The sequence below is a fragment of the Notechis scutatus genome, chromosome 3 (assembly GCF_049901735.1).
Source record: "Notechis scutatus isolate UNSWTSFEM ecotype Mainland chromosome 3, rNotScu1.2, whole genome shotgun sequence".
Classification (NCBI taxonomy): Eukaryota; Metazoa; Chordata; class Lepidosauria; order Squamata; family Elapidae; genus Notechis; species Notechis scutatus.
Genome location: NC_142011.1, coordinates 209,759,804 through 209,774,497, shown reverse-complemented (window position 1 = coordinate 209,774,497; position 14,694 = coordinate 209,759,804). Strand labels below are relative to the sequence as shown.

At 40.4% G+C, this 14,694-nt stretch overlaps 1 protein-coding gene across 1 annotated transcript in view; it reads left to right on the top strand.

Moving 5' to 3' along the window:
* Positions 1 to 14,694, top strand: part of FOXH1 (forkhead box H1) — a 36,738-nt gene that overhangs the window by 2,443 nt on the left and 19,601 nt on the right. Inside the window, exon 2 of the mRNA XM_087960092.1 lies at positions 9,926 to 10,030. Within this exon, the coding sequence (XP_087816218.1) occupies positions 9,926 to 10,030 (105 nt within the window). The remainder of the gene's footprint in view (positions 1 to 9,925; positions 10,031 to 14,694) is intronic.

The window sequence follows — 14,694 nt, the reverse complement described above, 5'->3', positions numbered from 1 at the left end:
CTTCTCTCCTCGATTGGTTTCCCCCCTTGGTTGCTTCTTCTCCTGCCTTCTGGTTCTTTGTAGAATAATTTGACCCCCCCTCTTCTTTGGAGCAACCCCTCAAATACTGGAAGACTGCTCCCATGTCCCCCCCCCCCCCAAGTCCTTATTTTCTCTAGACTGGCCAAACCCCAAGTCCTGCAACCCTAAGTCTTCCTATGTTTTTTTTTTTTTATCTCCGGGTTTTTTCAATCCTCTTAGTTGCTCTTCTTTACACTGTTTGTGAAAAGCATCTCTGGGTTAATAAAAGCTCCCCCAAAAAAAAAAAAAAAAACACCATGGCAAAACCACTTCTATCTGTCAGGCAGTTTGAAAACCCTGCAAGGATTCATTGAACAGGTTTAACAGAGTTGCAAGGGACCTTGGAGGCCATCCAGTCCAACCCCCCTCTTTCAATGTCAGGAAAGTACCTTGACTTGGGTATTCAGAAGGGCCCCCCCTGCACTTTCTCAGAAGTTAAAAGAAGAAAAGGAAGAATGCAGACGGCGGTTGGGGAGGGGGGGGGGAGTGTATTTAAAGGGGTTTTGCATATGCTGAAAGACCCCAAGGCCTTGGAGGGGGGAGGAAGCAGCCTTGGCAACTAGGAACAAATGCTAAGTTTGCATATTGGAGGAGCCCTGAAGCTCCCCAGGTGCCACCTGCCCTCCCGCTGTGAGCTGGCCTGGCTGAAAGGAGCAGGAAGGGAGGGGGTGGAGTGGGGAGGGGGCTGCAGGCCAGTCGGATAGGAGCTGCCGACTTCTCCCTCCCAACAATTAACACCTGAGCTGCCTCTGATCTTGGGTGGGGGGGTTGGGGGTAGATCCTCCCCCAGGTGGGTCAGGCCAGTTAGGGGCTTAGAGCCATCTTGGGGGTTGGGGGCTCTCACCGGCTTCCCAGCCTCCTTGAGATTCTTTGGCAGAAAAATTTTCTAAGATTTTAATATTGTAAGCCACTTGCTGTAAATTAGAGATAGATAGATAGATAGATAGATAGATAGATAGATAGATAGATAGATAGATAGATAGATAGAGAGAGAGAGAGATGTTAGATAGATAGATAGATAGATAGATAGATAGATAGATAGATAGATAGATAGATAGATAGATAGATAGATAGATAGATATGGATAGATGAGAGATAGATAGGTAGATAGATAGATAGATAGATAGATAGATAGATAGATAGATAGATAGATAGATAGATGATGTATAGATAGATAGATAGATAGATAGATAGATAGATAGATAGATAGATAGATAGATAGATAGATAGAGAGAGAGAGAGAGAGAGAGAGAGAGAGATGAGAGATAGATAGATAGATAGATAGATAGATAGATAGATAGATAGATAGATAGATAGATAGATAGATAGATAGATAATAGATAGATAGATAGATAGATAGAGAGAGAGAGAGAGAGAGATAGATAGATAGATAGATAGATAGATAGATAGATAGATAGATAGATAGATAGATAGATAGATGATAGATAGATAGATAAGAGATAGATAGATAGATGGATAGATGAGAGATAGATAGGTAGATAGATAGATAGATAGATAAGAGATAGATAGATGGATAGATGAGAGATAGATAGGTAGATAGATAGATAGATAGATAGATAGATAGATGAGAGATAGATAGATAGATAGATAGATAGATAGATAGATAGATAGATGAAAGATAGATAGATAGATAGATAGATAGATAGATAGATAAGAAAGTGATGAGAAAGAATGATAATTGACATGATAGATTGATAGATAGATGATAGATTGACAGATAGATACGATATATTGACAGTTGATAGAGGGGCACAGAGAGAGAGGAGAAAGGAGAGAGAGAAAAAGAAGAAAGAGAGTGGGGGAGAGAGATGAGAAGGAGACAGAGAAAGATATTACATGGATGGAGAGACAGAGAGATGAGTAAGATGATAGATAGATGAGATGATAGATTGACAGATGATAGATTGATGGATAGATGGATAGTTGACAGATTCACACACACATACACACAGGGTGGGGTGGGAGAGATGGCCTAAGGGTCAACAGCTGGCTCAGACCAGGGTTTTTTTGGGGGGGCGAATATTTGGCCTGCCTGCCAATTCAACCTCAGTTCCCCGCCCCACAAATGCAAAAGAGTCTGAGGAAGATCTGCAAAAGGTGCTAAGTGAAGTTTGCTTTGATGATCCAGTCAGGATCCCAAATGGGGGGAGGGGGGAGACTCTCCAGATGGAGATGTTTGCAGCCCCCACCCCATTTCCTGATCCCAAGAGGTTCCCCCTCCCTCCCTCCCTCCCCCGGAATTAAAAATAACTCCAAGGACTCCACCTTTCTTTCTTTTTTCAATTTTTTAAAATTAAATGTATAGCCCCCCCATCTCTCAAATGAGCAACTCTGAGCACCATATCAAATAGATAAAGAGGGAGGGGGAGAGAGAGAGGGAGAGATGATAGATAGATAGATAGATAGATAGATAGATAGATAGATAGATAGATAGGTAGATGATAGGTAGGTAGATAGATAGATAGATAGATAGATGATAGATAGATAGATAGATAGATAGATAGATAGATAGATAGATAGATAGATAGATAGATAGATATGATGGGTAGGTAGGTAGGTAGGTAGATAGATAGATAGATGATAGATAGATAGATAGATAGATAGATAGATGATGGGTAGGTAGGTAGGTAGATAGATAGATGATAGATAGATAGATAGATAGATAGATAGATAGATAGATAGATAATAGATAGATATAGAGTTAGAGAGAGATAAATAGATAAATTTATATGTGTGTGTGTGTGTGTGTTTTCTTAAGTTTTCGTGGGTACTTACATGTATGGTATTCAGCTTTGTTCGGATATTTTCCCACGTCATTATAGTTGTGCTTTTAAAGTTGTAGCAACGTTTCAACTGTAAAAGTCTGACTCACAGACGAACACAATACAGAAGCCTCTCTCCTCCTCCTCCTTTTAGTATTTTGGGCTTCTCAGCTTTGGTCTCACCAACAGATGGTCCTCGAACCTACAACGGTCCATTCAGCGACTGTTTCAAAGTTACAACAGCACTGAAAAAAGAGACTTATGACCATTTTTTTCCCACCCTTACGACGGTTGCAGCCTCCCCAATGGTCACCTGATCGAAATCCAGACGCTTGGTGAACAGACTCACAGTTATGACGATCGCAGTGCCCAGCGTCACGTGTCCAATTTTGGCCACCTTCGGATGCAGCAAAGTCCATGGGGAAGCCAGCTTCACTTAACGACTATGTGACTTATTTAACAACTGCACGGATGGCAAGAGAGGGCAAGCGTTTGCTGTTTAACAGACACCCCCAGATCTCTTTCGGGGGACAATGGTGGAGGTCCCGCCCCCCACCTGTCATCTCTTCCAGAGTTTGCTCTGAGATCAGACGCCTCAAGCCAGGATATTCTTTAGATAAGGGGTCCCCAACCTTGGCCACTTTAAACCTTGTGGACTTCAACTCCCAGAATTCCTGAGCTAACATGACTGGAGGAGGAGGAATTCCGGGAGTTGAAGTCCACAAGTCCTAAAGCTGTCAAGCTTGAAGTCTCCTGTTCTATCTTATATGCAGCTCTATCATTCCTCTCTATTGGAGTGGTTTCCTGTATCACATTGCCCCTCCAGGTTTCATCTCTATTGTTCCTGTGATGCATTTCCTGTTCTTGTATTACTCTAACACAAGGATCTTCAACCTTGGCAAGTTTAAGACTTGTGGACTTCAACTCCCAGAATTCCTGAGCTAACATGACTGGAGGAGGAGGAATTCTGGGAGTTGAAGTCCACAAGTCTTAAAGCGGCCAAGGTTGGAGACCCCTGCCCTAGAGCATAAGGTAATATAGTCTCTGTAAATGTAAATTCCTCCTCCAGTCTTGTTAGCTCAGGAACTCTGGGAGTTGAAGTCTGTTAGGGATACACCCTAGCAGAATGTGCACGGCAGGCAGGCAGGCAGGCAAATATGTGAGATAAACGTTTTTGTAGCTTACACTCAGTAAAACAGATACACTGTGCTAGTTAAATAGTTTATTCCAGTAAGAGTTTTTAGCATAGTCAAACAGTCCATATATCATTCACTAGTTCAGTCCGTTCGGGGATTATTCAGTTGCAAAGTCCAGTGTCGAAAAAGAGGTTAGTAAACTTACAAATATCAGTCCAATAATATATCTCCTCGTAGTAAAGAAGTCAAACCTCCTTTCTTCCTTCTACGTTCAAAAACTCAGCAGCAGGGAACACGCAGTTAGCAAACCATCAATCCAGCATAGTCAGCAATCCAGCAGGTTCTCTTGCTCCCTCTTATGGCGGTTTTACAACCGCAACCAAAATTACATGCTTTGCAGTTTAAAGTGACACACACTTAAACTTACTATCATAGTTTATATATATTATTTTACCCAAACTACGTTAGGTAACCTTGTTATTCCTAACATACTCCCCTTTTGGTTAATATAATATATATATATATCTATTTACAACCTTAACCCATAGTCATCACAACTTTCTTTCTGTTTGACTGATCCTTGGGCTTTTGTAAATTGATCAGCAATATTTTCTTCAGTCATACAATATTCCAGTCTTATCAAACCATTTTTTACAGATTGCCTTACATTCAGATATCTAAGATCTGTATGCTTAGATCTTGTTTTCACAGCAATATTTGTAGCCATCCGTATGGCTGCTTGATTGTCCTCATATACTACAATGGAATCATTAACAGTTATTCCCATATCCAATAACAACTGTTTATACAGAATTAAATCAGTACATAATAAAGATAGACATGAAAATTCTGCTTCCATTGTGGACATACTTATGTGTTGCTGTCTAATTGACCTCCAACCAATCAGTGCTTTTCCTAACAGTATAGCCGTACCTGAAGTTGATTTCCTAGTGTTTATGTCTGTTGCAAAACTTGCATCAGCATATGCACTTAAAATCAGATCGTCTTTTGGCTCCAAATACAATGCATAGTGCATTGTCCTTTTAAGATATCTTAAGATACGCTTTGTCGCTTGCCAGTGTCGTTCAGTGGGTTCAGCGTTGAATCTTGCCAATTGATTAACGCCATAGGCAATATCTGGCCTTGACCAATTACTAATGTACGATAAACTACCAATTAGCGATTGATAGATAGTCTTATCGAATTTTGGACTTTGAGCATCAGTGTGGCCAAATCCCTGACTCATTGGAGTTTTTGCCGGTTTACAAAGTTCCATCTTGTATGTTTTTAGTAATTGATAAATCTTATCCTCTTGAGATATCTTATAGCCACCTTTGGTTTTATTTATTGTTAATCCTAGATACTGTTTTATCTCTCCTAATTGCTTTAATTTTATCCTCTAATTTTATCCTAGTTTTTGTAATTAAGGCAATATCATCAGTGAACAACAATAACAATGATGCTGTTCCATTTGTCTCTTTCTTAAATACACATGGATCAGCTAAACCTGCTTTAAACCCTATATTGTTTAACTCCTTGACAATATATTGGTTCCATTCGTAACCAGATTGTTTTAATCCATAGAGACTCTTTTTAAGCTTCTAACAGTCATTATTTGTTTTATCATCCTTAATTCCTACAGGTTTCTTTAGGTATATAGTGTGCTGCAATGGTGCATGCAGATAGGCAGTTTCTACATCTAAGTGATTTATAATAATGTTCTTCTTAGCTGCCCACACTAAAGCTGCTTTCAAGGTTGTTGCTTTTAGACTCGGTGCAAATACTTCATCATAATCACTTGCAGTTTGATTAAATCCTTGAGCTACCAACCTAGCCTTATGGGTAACAATCCCATTTTTACCTGTTTTTAATTTAAATATCCATTTACAGCCAATGGACTTTTCACCTGGAGGTAATTTAACATTTTCATAAACTTCCATTTGTTTCAATGAATTTAATTCTTTCTCCATTGCTCTATGCCAATTTTCTTGTTCCTTTGCTGGATACATTCTAAGTTCTTCAACAGTAGTTGGAACTTTACTAACTTGGCAAACTACACTTGCTTGGTACCTGTCAGGTGGTCTGGTTTCACGTGTTGAACATCTAGGTATTACAGGGCTTACAGGTGGACTTTCATGTACTACCTGTTCCTGGTTATCTATTTCTTCCTGTTCACCTATTTCTTCCTGTTCTGGTCCTATGTGCTCTTCCTGTACTTCCTCTTTAATTGTACTCTTCTTATTACTGATATGTTGTTTTGGTCTTTTGTAGGTTTCTATGATTACATCCTTACTTGAATCTTGCTCCAGTTTTTCCCATCCTACATGTTCAAGGAATTTTGAACTAGCACTACAGTAAACGCTAGATGTACCTTTTTCCCAGAATCTGTATGATTTGTGATTAGATTCATAACCTACAAAGAATAACTTTTTAGCCCTATGCTGCCCCTTATGTCTCAGTTGTGTAGGAATATGTACCCATGCTGGTGCTCCAAATGTGTGCATGTAGCTTAGGTCAGGTTTTCTACCATGCCACCGTGTGAATGGTAATTCACCTGTTGTTGAGTTAACAACATTATTCAATATATGATTACCACACATTATTGCTTCTCCTCACAAAGTTTCAGGTAATCCTGAATCCGAAAAACATAGTACGAGCCATTGCCTGTATTGTTTGGCCTCGTCTTTCTATAAAAGAATTATGTTATGGCCTATATGGTGCAGACTTTTTATGTTCAACACCTGCCATCTTCAGTCTATTTTGGAATTTATTATTTATAAATTCTGTACCATTATCAGTTACAAGAGTTACTAGTTTTCTTTTAGTTTTTCTTTCAGCAAACTTCAACCAATTAAAGAAATTCTGATATGTTTCCGTTTTACTCTTCATTAAATAACAGAAACCATATCTAGAATAATGATCCATTATGCTTAATATATAACGAGCACCTCCCACACTTGGTTTTTTAGGACCTATAATATCAGCAAATACGACCTCTAGAAGTTCCTTAGTCTTAAATCCATTTGCTGGTATTACCTTGCTTTTTTCTTGACTACAAGCATTGCAGTGCAAATACTTACTGCTAGGCTTCAGTTTTATACCTTCAGACAGTTCAACCGTTTGCTTGAGCATTTTAAAATTTATATGCCCTAAACGTCTGTGTAACAAATGTATGCATTCACCATGAGGTTTAACGTTATTATACACTATGTTAGCCACCTCTAATTGATTATCATTTAACACATACAATTCACCTTTTAAAGTTGCAGTCACTTTTTTACCTTCCTTTTCTATTATGCAGTTTTCTCCCCTAAAGGTAACTACATAACCTAGTTTAACCAAAACTCTAACCGAAAGCAAATTAAACTTAAGTTGTGGTACATATAACATTTTTACATTTTCTTTTATGCAAGAACAATGTGCAATATCTTCACCTTTTGCTTTCATTTTCCAGCCATTAGCTAACGATATCTGCTGTGAACTCGTGGACATCTTAACAAATCTTTTCTTATCTTTCGTTATGCAGTGCGATGCTCCACTATCTACAACCCATAAATTATTATTCACAGTTTCGTTGCTATACATGGCTAACTCTAACCATTTTTCATCCTTTTGATGCCTTTTAGCATTCTGGCTGGCATTGTGGCATTGTCCTTTTTTGCAGAAGCTAGCCAAATGTCCTTTTCTGGGCATCATCCTCATCTTCCGGATCCCAAGCATCTACCTCTGGTGGGTTTTGAATTATACTCCACAAACCTTCTCTGCGTAGAAGTAGGCTGCATTTCATAGACCATGAAACATAGTTTGTTCCATCCAGTTTGGATATTAGAGACAAACTTGGTAAATTGTCTTGTGCCATCTTTTTCTGGATATTAAACTATAATTAATAAAACACAGCTGTCTGTTTACAGTATTGTGTAACTACACTAACTCTCACTTTATACAAGCCTGTTATATCCTGGTTAGTCTGACTGTGCAGCTGGGCCCATAACCAGTGTTAGGGATACGCCCTAGCAGAATGTGCACGGCAGTCAGGCAGGCAGGCAAATATGTGAGATAAACGTTTTTGTAGCTTACACTCAGTAAAACAGATACACTGTGCTAGTTAAATAGTTTATTCCAGTAAGAGTTTTTAGCATAGTCAAACAGTCCATATATCATTCACTAGTTCAGTCCATTCGGGGATTATTCAGTTGCGAAGTCCAGTGTCGAAAAAGAGGTTAGTAAACTTACAAATATCAGTCCAGTAATATATCTCCTCGCAGTAAAGAAGTCAAACCTCCTTTCTTCCTTCGACGTTCAAAAACTCAGCAGCAGGGAACACGCAGTTAGCAAACCATCAATCCAGCATAGTCAGCAATCCAGCAGGTTCTCTTGCTCCCTCTTATGGCGGTTTTACAACCGCAACCAAAATTACATGCTTTGCAGTTTAAAGTGACACACACTTAAACTTACTATCATAGTTTATATATATTATTTTACCCAAACTACGTTAGGTAACCTTGTTATTCCTAACAAAGTCCACAGGTCTTAAAGTGGCCAAGGTTCGGGACCTCTGCTCTAGCTGAAGAAGGATGGGATTGGAAATCCAGAGTATCTAGGGCAGGGGTCTCCAACCTCGGCAACTTTAAGCCGGGAGGACTTCAACTCCCAGAATTCCCCTTTCAGCTTTGCTGGATCTCATAAAGTTAAGATGGGTGGACTTGAGTTCCCAGAATTCCTCATGGATGGACTTCCAACTCCCACAATTCCCTGTTCAACTCTTCAGCTTTGCTGGCTGGGGAATTCTGGGAGTTGAAGTCCACAAGTCTTAAAAGTGGCCAGGTTTGGAGACCTCTACCTTAGATTAACGCTCCCCAACCTGTCTGGCTCGGCTGATGGGCAGTGGGGGTGGTAGGGGGGGGAGGAGAGGGTCCCCCAATGAGCCGAGCCACAGACTGAGGGTCGGGGGACCCATGCTTTAGACACCAATGTGAAACAAACCGTGGTTTATTGCTTTGCTCTGTTCTGGAAAGAAGCCATAATTTGTCACTTCTTTAAAAAATCACAGCTAAGCCACAACTTAACCACAGCTTCGGGAAGATGTAGAGAACTGTCCTTCCCAACCAATTTTAGCCTTCCGGGGTCAAAAGAGTCCCAACATTTGCAACCCCAGACCTGTTGCAGGCGAGAGAATGGAAAAGGTTTTAGTGGTTGAGGCATCAGGCTAGAAACCAAGAGGCTGGGAGTTCTTGATCCGCCTTAGCCATGAAAGCCCTCTGGGTCACTTTGGGCCAATCACCAGGAGACTGGGAGCTCTAGTCCCGCCTTAGGCATCAAAGCCAGCTGGGTGACTTTGGGCCAATCACCAGGAGTCGATGAGTTCTAGTCCCGCCTTAGCCACGAAAGCCCTCTGGGTGACCTTGGGCCAATCACCAGGAGAATGGAAGCTCTAGTCCCGCCTTAGGCATCAAAGCCAGCTGGGTGACTTTGGACCACTCACCAGGAGTCGATTAGTTCTGGTGCCGCCTTAGCCACGAAAGCCCTCTGGGTGACTTTGGGCCAATTACCAGGAGACGGGAGTTCTAGTTTTGCCTTAGCCATGAAAGCCGGCTGGGCATTTGGGGGCCAGTCCTTCCATCCCTCCCCCTCTCTATTCCTCAGCCCAACCCACCTCACAGGGCTGTTGTGGGAGATGTAGGAGGAAGGAGGATTATTTCACTGCCTTAAGTGATGTATAAAAACAATAAAGGCGGGAATAAAATAAATTATTTTGGGAAAATAAACAAGCAACCCCAAATGCTCTTTTTGAGCAAAAGCCCTGCTAGCGGGTGGGGAACATAGCGTCCCCACAAGGGAAAAGTTGGCTCAACTCCCAACCCCAACCAGAGTGGAACCCCCGATGTCCCCCCTCCCCGGCCAGTCTGCAGCCCACCTGGGCCCACCTGTCCTCCTCCTGCCTTTCAGATCATCAAGGAGATCAGCAACCTCTTCCCTTTCTTCAAAGAAGGCTACCAGGGCTGGAAGGACTCCATCAGGCACAACCTCTCGGCCAACGACTGCTTCCAGAAGGTGAGAGGACCTGGCTGAGGCTGCCCCCTTCCCCTAATTCATTGTGCGAGGCCATACCACTCCCCACCTTCCGGGCAAGGCCCATCTCTGGCTCCTGCCCTCTGGCCACCAAGTAGCTTTCTTGGAAGAGTCCACTTTTGATGGCATGCCCTCTTCCCAGGCCCAGGCCTTAAGACCCTTCCCCCAGGCACTGCACCCTCCAAGAGACGGGCCTGGGTCAACCACAGAGCTGAGCTTGGAGAGCAGGTACAGGATAGGATTGAGCTGGGTTGTCAAGGTGAAGAAGAACAGGAATCGACTCCATACAACACAACCCAGTGGAACATCTCTAGAAGAGAACAGTTGTCACTCAGTGTTGAAACAAGGGGTCCCTGGTGCTCTCTGAGCTTGGTAGTTTTCTTCCAGATGTTTCATGACCCAACTAGATAACATCATCAGTGCTAGAAGGGAGTGGGGTGTGTGGGGAGGAGGAGGAGGAGGAGAGGGCTGTGGGATCCTTGGGGCTCTCTGAGCTTGGTGGTTTTCTTGCAGACTGTTGAGGTATTCCCCATTAGGAGAATGAGTGCACTTAGGGAAACGTAGTGAGAGTGATGTTGAATAACACACGACCAGCATACACTGAATAGTAAAATGTAGGTTTTACTTCCAGTAAACGGGTAAACAAAGTCCAACAAACAGTCCAAATCATACACGGTTAAAGCAGCTAGTATCAGTCCAGGGATAATCCAAAAACGAAGTCAAGTATTATAAACAAAGTTCAGTAAATGGACTTTGCTAACAGTTGCAAAGACTCACAGCAATCCAAGCAGAACGACGATCAGGCAAAACGGCAAATCAGGAAATGCAAGGAGAAAGAAACCAGGTTTCTGGCTCCATCTTATGGCCATTGGAGGAACCTCAGCCAATTACAATTACAGCATTCTCTTAAAGATACAGTATTAAATTACTATCCTGGTTTATATATTTCCAACCCAACTGTTAGGTGACTATAATTCCTAACATTCTCCCCTTTGGGTAGGACAATATATAACCTTACAGTTTAAGTTCATATTTCTCACAGCAAGTTTATGTTTTACAGTGCCTTGGGCTTTCGTAAAATGATCTGCAATGTTATTTTCTGACATGCAGTACTCCCGTTTAATCATCTTACTTTGAACACATTGTCTCACATTTAGATATCTTAGATCGGTGTGTCTTGATCTTGTCTTTACAGCAAGATTGGAAGCCATCTGAATTGCTGATTCGTTGTCTTCATACACAATAGGTTCCTTTACATTAATTCCCATATCTATCATTAGTTGTTTATAACAAACTAAATATGAACATAATAGAGACAAAGATGAGGATTCAGCCTCCGTTGTTGATAAGCTTAGATATTTTTGTCGAATAGACTGCCACCCAATTAACACCTTTCCTAATAATACGACAGTACCTGACGTTGATTTACGTGTAGATACGTCTGTAGCGAAATTTGCATCGGTATATGCAGTTAAACTTAGTTCATCCTTAGGCTCCAAATATAATGCATAATGCATTGTTTGTTTAAGATATCTCAACACACAAGTAGCAGCTTGCCAGTGCCTTTCAGTAGGCTCAGTATTAAACCTGGCTAATTGATTAACACTATATGCTATGTCTGGCCTTGACCAATTACTTAGCTAAGATAAGCTACCAATTAAAGATTAATAAATATCTTTATCAAAAACAGGACTTTGCACATCACTGTGGTTAAACTCCTGGCTCATTGGTGTTTTAGCCGGTTTACAAAGTTCCATTTTAAAATTCTTTAGTAACTGGTTAATTTTATCTGCCTGTGAGATTTTGTAGCCTCCTTTAGTTTTATCTATTTTTAAACCAAGATATTGTTTAATCTCACCTAAATGTTTTATTTTAAATTTCTTCTTTAACAGTGAAATAATCTCAGTAGCTTCTTACTCAGTCTTAGTGATTAATGCTATGTCGTCAGTGAGCAATAGCAACAATGAAACTACACCATCACTTTACTTTTTGAATAAACATGGATCAGCCATGCCAGCTACAAAACCTATCTTTGTTAATTCCTTCACTATGCACTGGTTCCATTCATAGCCTGATTGCTTTAAGCCATAAAGACTCTTTTTTTAATCTCCAGCAATCAGTTTTATTATCAGTTTTTATACCCAAAGGCTTCTTTAAATATATAGTATGTTGCAACGGTGCATGAAGATATGCCGTCTCCACATCTAAATGGTTTGTTGTGTATTTATTTTTAGCTCCCCACACTAATGCTGTTCGTAATGTGATAGCCTTTAGACTAGGTGCAAACACCTCATCCTAGTTCATTGGCTGACTGATTGAACCCTTGTGCTACTAACCTGGCTTTATGGGTAACAGTCCCATCTACACCTGTTTTAAGTTTATAAATCCACTTACACCCTATAGCATGCTCACCTGGTGGTAACCTGACATTTTCATATACTTCCAAACTTTGTAAAGATTTCAGTTCTTTATCCATTGCTTCCTGTCAAGCAGCCTGATCCTTAGCAGGATACAGTTTCAGTTCATTATGGTTACTAGGAACTGTATTTACTGTATTTATAGTGTTGGCATACAACACTATATCTGATATCTATCTGGTGGTTGTGTTACACGGGTTGAGCATCTTAGTAGTAAAGGGCTTACTGCTGGACTCTCCTGTTCCACCTGCTCCTGTTCTTCTACCTGCTCCTGTGCCTGTTCTTCTTCTTTAATGGCTATTGATGGTTTAACTGTCTCATCATTAGGACTACTTGGGTGTCAATAACAACATCATTGTTAGATTCCTGTTCTAGTTTATGCCACCCAACATGCTCAAGAAATGTAGCACTAGCGCACTAAATTTAGCACTAAATATTAGCTGTGCCGGATCCCAAAATCTAAACGATCTATGGTTTGCCTCGTAACCTATGAAAAATAATTTCCTAGCTCTATGTTGCCCTTTCAGTCTTACTTGTGAGGGAATATGCACCCATGCTGGAGCTCCAAATGTGTGTAGATAACTTAAATTTGGTTTTCTGCCATGCCAACAAGTGAATGGCAATTCACCAGTTGTTGTGTTAATCACATTAACACATGGTTGCTGCACATTATGGCCTCACCCTACAGTGTTTCAGGCAAACCTGAATCAGATAACATAGTGTGAGCTATGGCTTGCAACATTTGCCCTCTTCGTTCTATAAACGAGTTATGTTGTGGCCTGTAAGGTGCAGAACGCTTATGCTCGATACCAGTCAATTTTAACATCATTTGGAATCTATTGTTAATAAACTCAGTCCCGTTGTCTGTGACTACAGTAATTACCTTATGTTTCATTTTTCTTTCTGCAAACCTTAGCCAATTAAAGAAATTTTGGAATGTTTCTGTTTTGTTTTTCATTAAATAGCAGAAACCATACCATGAGTAATGATCCATTACACTCAAAACATAGCAGGCACCTATCAAACTGGGTTTCTTAGGACTAATTATGTCAGCAAACACAACCTCTAAGGTTCTTTGGTCTTAAATCCATTCAGTCTGTTTGCTGGAGTATCCTTGCTTTTCTCCTGGTTACAGGCATTACAGTTTAACTACTTGCTACAAGGTTTTAATTTTACTCCCTCTGACAATTTAACAGTTTGTTTCAGCATTTTGAAATTAATGTGCCGCAGACATCTATGCAGTAAATGTATACATTTGTCATGTGGCTTAACATTGTTCTAAACCGAGTTAGCCATCTGTAACTGGTCTTCATGTATAACATATAAATCATTCTTTAAAGTAGCAGTAACACTTTCACCATCTTTCTCTATTTTACAGTTATCTCCCCTAAAGGTTACTACATAACCAATATTAACTAAAGCCCTTACTGATAACAAATTAAATTTCAGTTTAGGTACATATAACATAGATAAATGCTCATTTACACATGAACAATATGCAGTACCTTCACCAGATGCTTTCATCTTCCATCCATTTGCCAATGATACATGTTGCTTACTTGTGGACATCTTTACAAACCTCTCTCTATTTCTAGTAATGCACTGCGATGCTCCACTATCAATTACCCACAAATCATGGTTTACAATTGAATTGCTAGACATTGCTAAACTAACATTCTTCTTAGCCTTCTGGTGATTCCCAGTATTCTGCCATTTTCCCTTCTTACAGAATCTAGCTATATGTCCCCTAGCCCCACAAGGAAAACATAAACGACCTCTGTGATCATATTAAGAGCAATTATGCTTCTTCGCTGATGATGTAAAGCTGTTCAATACCACAGACAATACTGCTACCTTACAAAAAGACCTTGACTATGTATCTGAATGGTCAAACAAATGGCAACTCCAAATCTCAACAAATAAATGCTCTGTCTTACATATTGGCAAAAATCAGAAAATAAAATACAAGCTGAATAGTTAAGATCTTGTTGATGACCCAAGCTCTGTAAAGGACCTTGGAATACTCACCTCTAATGATCTGAGTGCTAGAGCCCACTGTAACTACATAGCCAAAAAGGCATTAGAGTTGTTAACCTAATCCTACGTAGCTTTTTCTCTGGTAATATCACACTACTAACCAGAGCATACAAAACATTTGCTAGACCAATACTCGAATACAGTTCATCAGTCTGGAACCTCATTACGTATCTGATATTAGCACAATTGAGA